At 43.7% G+C, this 6,984-nt stretch overlaps 1 protein-coding gene across 1 annotated transcript; it reads left to right on the top strand.

The window, feature by feature from the left end:
- Positions 1 to 1,020: 1,020 nt before the first annotated feature.
- LOC100841561 (protein WVD2-like 4) lies at positions 1,021 to 5,185 on the top strand. The gene is made up of 9 exons (XM_003575899.4): positions 1,021 to 1,595; positions 1,687 to 1,921; positions 2,003 to 2,064; positions 2,163 to 2,218; positions 2,408 to 2,485; positions 2,579 to 2,657; positions 2,754 to 2,825; positions 2,913 to 3,020; positions 4,422 to 5,185. The coding sequence occupies exons 1-9, from the start codon at positions 1,365 to 1,367 to the stop codon at positions 4,869 to 4,871; spliced, it is 1,371 nt and encodes a 456-aa protein (XP_003575947.1). The 5' UTR covers positions 1,021 to 1,364; the 3' UTR covers positions 4,872 to 5,185.
- The last annotated feature ends 1,799 nt before the right edge of the window (positions 5,186 to 6,984 follow it).

The raw sequence follows: 6,984 nt of genomic DNA, 5'->3' as shown, positions 1-6,984 counted from the left end.
AAAAAAGAAATTGAACGTTCTGAAAGGTTACTTAAGATTTAAGAACTAGAAATGATGAAGCATACCTTTATGTCTTATCCCTCCATCCTCTTTCTTTCTTGCTTCTAGCCCCATATTCTATCCCATTTATGTCCTCCACCAATTTGATCATAAAAATTGCCCTCGTATCCTCTTTCTTTCTACAGAGAATGCTCTACATCCACCTCGGGCAATTGATATGAAATAAGGTTAGTCATAAAGCTTCTAAGGTCAACTTTAGGCTGCTTTTAACACATCAAGAGAGTTGACCTCGCATCCCAAAAAGTTAAGATTGCAAGATGCTAAGATCCGAACACAACGAATGAACCAGTAATCTGCACATCTGATCTTTAGCACAACTCATAGTTTGTGAAGGCGTTTGATCTCGAAGCAATTAGGGACACGCCGCCGACAGTTTGTGCCAGTCCTTAGTTATTACTAGAGTCTTATTTTGGTACCGTGAGTAGAACAGATCTATCTTACAGTTGTTCTATTGCACTATTGTAGTCAACTCAAGCCTATGTGCATGTTGTAAAAGTAAGTTTAATAAGGTGATGCAAGAAGGGTATAAGAATTAAAATACTATATTTTGGTTTAGCTGGAAGAAAGAAAGAGAGAAGAGAAGTTGGTCGTATGCTAATTCCCAACATGAGATGGCTAAATTATTATACAACTGTCTATTAGATTGACTATAGATAACGTGACAACAAATTATAGCCATCCGTTACTACTATCTTTATCTGATTCTCGAGGACCCATGGTGTAATTATCGCTGTGATTAGTGTGTAAGTAGACATGAAACGTTTGCTGCCACCCGCAACCTTCCAAAATCCAACCCCTTCCTTGCTGTGCGACAGTTGTACTGCTCAGTCAGTACCCACTGCCGCCGGTACACGAACACGGCGCCGTCCGTCCATTCCTGCGAGGAGGAGCGGGGGCAAAACCGTCCAGCCCGAAAACGGCAGCAACCGCGCTCCGTCTCGTCTACCCCGAGTCCAACCCCTCTCTACGCCAACAACAAACAACTCAGCCACCCTCCTCTCTCTCTAGCCTCTACACTACTGCGCTCGTCTCTCCCTCTCGCAGCAACAGCAGCCACAGCCAGCGAGGGAGCAGCGGGTGGGTGGGTTGGTTGCTGCCCTCTCCTCCTCGTCTCCGCACGCTCGACACTGTTCCCCTGTTCGCGGCCCCCACTGCGCTTGCGCTTCGCTCGCTCGCTCGCGGCCATGGCCTCCCCGCTCCGGCACTGACCTTCTCCCACCTCGCGCGTCTCGGGCGGCGAGTCCTGGGGTTGTGATCCGGGTTGGATCTTGGAGGTGTTCGGGGCGGATCTGAGGCGCAGGAGGATGGAAGGCGCCGTGGCTGCCGATGCGGATGCGGTGCCGGCGAATGGGATGGGAGGGGAGGACTACGTCGTCGCCGTGAAGGCCGCCGAGGAGCAGGACGCTGCCGTTGCGGCGGAGGCCGTGGCGGAGACGGAGGGCGGCGATCACGGGGATCTCGCCGACGGGGAGTCGGCGGCCGGATCTGCTGCCGCGGTGGCGGCTCCCGAGGGGCCGGCCAAGGCGTCGACCAAGGTGCGGTGCGCCGGTCGCGGAATTCTGCTTCTCCGTTCGCACTCTCTGCTGATCCATTGCTAACGGCTATGGGTTGTGTTGTTGTGTGTAGAAGGGTGGATCCGGGGAAGCGAGCGGGAGGAAGAAGGGGAAGGCGCTCAACGGCAGCAATAAGGTGGCGCCGGCCTCGGCAGCGGCAGCAGCCCGCGGGAAGAAGCCTGGGCTGTCGCCAAGTGCCTCTTTTCCTGCGAGAGGGGCCGCCGCTGCCAAGAAGGGCAGTGCGGTGCCAAAGCAAGCCAAGCCGGAGGGGAAGGGTGCCTTGCCCAATGGATCTGCAGCGGCGGCTGGTTAGTTTTCGGTTTTGTTCTTCAGTTGCCTTGGTGACGGTTCATGTTGGGTTTGCTTACAGAATCGCGTTCCAATTGCAGGGCGGGGAACGGAGAAGAAGGTGAATTCGTCCCAGACGCCAGCTGCCACTCGTCGTTCCATGGTAAGCGTGGATCTCAATTAGTCTGTTACTTGAAGTCGAAAGCCTGTAGATTTTCAGTTGCATTGCACTGAACTTGGTTTTGATTTTCGTTGGCTTAGCCTATCAAGCCTGAATCTGTGGACTCGACTCCAAATGATGCTTCTGAAGTTCAAGAGTGAGTCTTGATACCAACCTGCATTTTAGGCCATCTTTTCGTGCTTTATTTCAGTTATTGTTTACCCTGTGCTGTAAAATCAAGGCTTCAGTCCAGTGTGATCTTAAATTAATTGATCAAATGAAGAAAAAAAATTAATTCAGGATTTATTGTTTGCTTAGTCTGAAATGGTTTTGCATTCCTTAACAGGTCAAATGAGAACACTACTAAATCTTTCCGGCAGTCGCTTCCAGCAAAATTGGAGGATGATGTGCACTCCACGACATCGTAAAGCCCTTTCCCTTTTCATAACTATTGCTCATTTATTTATTTTTCCTTTGGTATTAATGTGAGAGGCTGTTGTTTCGTATTGTATTGCAGTAGCACCAATACTCAACGCAAGAGTGCTGCTGCTGGTTTTAGTTTCCGATTGGAGGAGCGTGCCGAGAAGCGCAAGGAGGTAATTAAATTTCGTCCAAGGCATTGTGTTATTTAATATTTTTATTTCATGTATGTTCGTCTCTTTTACTTAACATGCATAAGTTGTGCTTTTCAGTTCTTAAAAAAACTTGAAGAGAAAATTCATGCCAAGGAGCTTGAACAAACTAATTTACAGGAAAAATCTAAGGTGAGAGCCGATTTCGTATTGTTTAAATAAAACCTTCTGAATGTTTGTATGTTTTTTTATTCTGAGAATTGGTTCATTATTATTCAGGAGAGCCAAGAGGCAGAAATTAAACGGCTTAGGAAGAGCCTGACATTTAAAGCAGCACCTATGCCAAGCTTTTACAAGGAGCAGCCTCCAAAAGTTGAGTTGAAAAAGGTACTTATGTCGATTTACTTTACTACTGAGGTTGCTGATTTTTTCCAACACAAATAGTTTCATATGATTCAATCACATCCTATTTTATTATTTGAAAACAAGATTGACATATGGTTTGATAAGCTTTGGTGGGCGGTGTGACTTGTGAGTACTCTCCTCATAGGATAAAGAATGCTTAGTATGGTTCTAGTTGTTGTTGTTAAAATAATGAAGAGGTTTTACTGATTGACTATTGCTGGCTTGCAGTTCCAGAAGAAATGTTAGAATGTGCCCTGTTGCAAAATGCTAGTGTTATTAGAGAAGCTGATTATATGAGTACTTGCCAGGAAATCTTGCATAACAAAATTAACTACCCCTAAAGTACAGGGATGATACCAGAAATTGCAACTGGAACATGTTTCGTACTTCTATTTGCAGCATGCTTTTTTTGGTTTACTTGTTAGAGAAGATGGATAAGTGAAATCATGTTAAGAAACCAGAAAACTGGATGTGTTCTATTCCAAAATGCACTGATGCATTTGACTCCTTGTTTGCTGCCTCTGTTTTGAAATGCCGGTGTTTCAACAAGTAATTCAGATGTGACAATTAGCTCTTAGCAAATTTAAGTTGTGCTTTAGTTCAGTTAAGTTATATGTTCTGCAATACACTCTATTTAGTCAGTGTTTCTTTTTAAGACTCAATCAACAGAAAATTAGTTGAAATGTATAATTTAGGTATAGCAATCAAAATGGGTATGCTAGTTAATTTAAAATGCTTGTTAAGTTCGATCACATTCCCTGTCTGTATGAAATAACTTCATTGGTTAACACTTCTCGGAGGGCTTCCTCATCTAGTTGTGTTGGCTCTCTTTCTTTGATTGTTTTCCGTTTCATACTTGCTCATTTCAAATTTTAATAATTACTTCTACACACATGCCAAGAGTATCTTTTAATGTTTGCTAGTTCATAGATAGGACCTAACACATCTATCTGCATTCCTCGTGATTAAATTTCAGACATTAATATAGAATTGACTGGATCAGCACAAGTGTACTGGGTGCAGCACTGCAGCATGAAAATTGTGTCTCATGATACATATCTATCTTTATACAACTTTTAGGGCTCTACCGTACTGATTCAGTAGTTCTCATGATTTTGTCTGACAAACTGTTTGGAATATGGGGTCGAGAGTTTTCTTGCTAATCTAGGTTACAAATCTTTCAGGATCTAATAACAGATTTATAAACTAATATTGATCATTGAGTTTCTTATTGATTGACCTTCAATTGCTTTTTCCTTGTGTATATCTCCTAGGTTTTATAGGTTCTTAAAGTGCTTCCTGTATATATTGTTCCTTCACAAAGTTGCCTTGTCATGTTAGTAAACATGGCATCCTGATATTATGTTTCATGGCCTTTTCCAGATCGCGCCAACACGTGCTAGGTCACCAAAGCTTGGTCGGCACAAGCCAGCCAGTTCTGCTGCTGCTGCTTCTGCAGATGGCTCTGTCGCATGTGAGAGCCCTCGGAGCACAACTAATTCGGCCAAGGTAAACAAAGGTGCTGAAAACAACAAACCTCAGGTTCCTGCTAGGAAACCTGTCCAGAGGTCGGTCACAAAAGCTCCATCCCCAGCTTCTGGCACTGCAAAGGCTGAAACAAGACCCCTTGCTACAAAGCAGAAAACCTCAGGCACAAAGCCTAGAATTTCGAGAGCGAAGGTAGAGCAGTTGCAAGACAACCCAGTCGAAATCCCCGCTGCAGAACCTTCCACCACAGAAGGGCTTGCTGCTGAGCACAGTATTGAAGACGCGGCAGGACCTGATCTTGCTGCTCCTCTGGCCACTTCAAATGAAGTACCGGTCCAAGGTTGACTGGTTGCGCATTTTGTTCGTTTCATCCTTCTTGCAGTCCTGTGAATAGTGAGGTGTGTGCTTCATGGAAAGTTAAATTGCTCAAGGTACCATGGAAATACTGTTTTTCTGGAGTAGACATCTCTTCTTTTTCCAGCTTGTCATTGCCATGTATATTGTTTGATAATTTCTTCCATGTTTAAATTTTTTGAATTCTGTGTATATTGAATTTGTAAGTGAATGGACATCCTAGGATCGTTGCAGGGCACCGCGTGCAACTTGTGGATTCTTTTGTGTTTAAAAGATGATATTCCAATGCCCCCTTTACCTTAATAGTTAATTATGGGTTTGAGTTTCGTACATCAGCTAGTCATTATGGACATACCGGCTTGAATAGATAAAAAGTAGTCACTAGAAGTTAAAGACGACAAGAAAGTTTTAGATAAAAATTGACAGCGATCCCACGACGTACATCTGTACCGAAATATAAGTATAATGCGAATAACTTTTGTTGACTGCCAAAATGTTCAAATTTGACCAAATTTATAGGAAAAACCAAAGACATTTAAAATACCAAATCAAGATCACTAGACCTATCATTAAATATATTTTCATGCTTTATTCATTTGAATTTTTTACGCTAAGCTTGAATAAAAATTATGTGTCTTATATTTTGGAACGGGGTAAGTACCTAATTGAATAAACACTAATTCGATGCTATTTTTGTTTTGTTTCCCTGTGTGTATGTAATTTCAACATTAAATTGAACTTTTCTCTTAAATATATAGTAGATGTACTGTAGCTTGCAATTTTTTTTGTTGGGCTTTTCGAGCCTTTCCATGGCTCTAATTCGCATAAGCCATGTGGTAATCAGGCTCTCATTGTAAACGGTACGCATGACTGTATGACAACTGCTCAGCGAAAAATGCTTATTTTCACCTCTTTTTGGTATGTGTCCCATATTTTTCTTCCTTATATTTCATCTGATTGGTAAGAACCGCCTTTGCGCGAAAATGCTTTGGGGGTGGAGGGGTTAAACCAGGGTTGGGGCGAGGGTAGGGTACAAAAGTGCTTTAACTATATGTGTTCGAGTTAGGTTACAAAAGTACAAGTTCTCTCAATCCATTGAACTTCATGTAGTTTAAAAGCTAGCTTGATGCGGTCAATCATGTATTCACAAGGACCATGTTGAACTCTATTTTGACGTGGCAGCGAGAATCCCCTCTTCCTTGCATCGAGATTAGAAGAGAAAGAGAAGATGCTAATTGATTGGGTTCGAGTTAGATCACTGAAGGAATGAACAACAGAGACATGACCCACAATGTGGGTTCGCATCCTAATCTCATAGCACGAACACCACATATCTCCTACCAACTGTTTACATTCCTCGTCCTGTACTGTTGCTTCTCATCACTGCCTTCATCTCCCTCAGATGTTGCTTATATCCTAGTCAACGTGTCCTTCAACCATCCATTTTCCTTGCCCTCATGCTCTGATAGACCTCACATCGCCCGGGCATCCGTTGCGCAATCCTCACAAATTGAAGCGAGCTCATTACATATATCTTGGAGGTAACCCAAGGAACCATGTGGGGGGGGGGGGGACAGTCAGGCTGGAACCGAAAGAAATTAACCACGGGGAACCGTTGGTACAATAAGACTTACCTGCTGAAAACCTCAGGGCTTACGCCTGCAAGTATCGAAGGTGCTAGTCACGTGACAAAAACACTTGTCACCCGCATCAACGATGTACCTCTCCAGTGTTGTGGCAAGGAACCCATGGGAGGGGTTAGGGTGTGTGCCTCAGGGTATATTACAAAGAGGCATTCCCTCGACAGGCACCCGTTCCTCTTTTGACATGGTGTCAAGATCAACGCTTTTTAATCAACCCTTCTTTTTTTTCCCTCTATGTCCCTTCCCTTTTCCTCATCCTTCCGCGAGTCTATCTGCCTTCTTCTTTCTCCCCACGAGCTCTTTTTCTGCTGCTCAACTCCTCTGGTCCCACCGCACAAAATAGTTTGCTCACTATGACTTCCAACCTAATGTTTGGTAGGAGAATTAAGGAGTTTTAGATTTGCATAGAGGGAGAGACGAGATGAAGATATCAATAAATTTGATGTGAGGATCAATGGGGG

Source organism: Brachypodium distachyon, chromosome 4 (genome assembly GCF_000005505.3).
Source record: "Brachypodium distachyon strain Bd21 chromosome 4, Brachypodium_distachyon_v3.0, whole genome shotgun sequence".
Classification (NCBI taxonomy): domain Eukaryota; kingdom Viridiplantae; phylum Streptophyta; class Magnoliopsida; order Poales; family Poaceae; genus Brachypodium; species Brachypodium distachyon.
The sequence above is the reverse complement of the archived record's forward strand: the minus strand, read 5'-3'. Positions and strand labels throughout refer to the sequence as shown.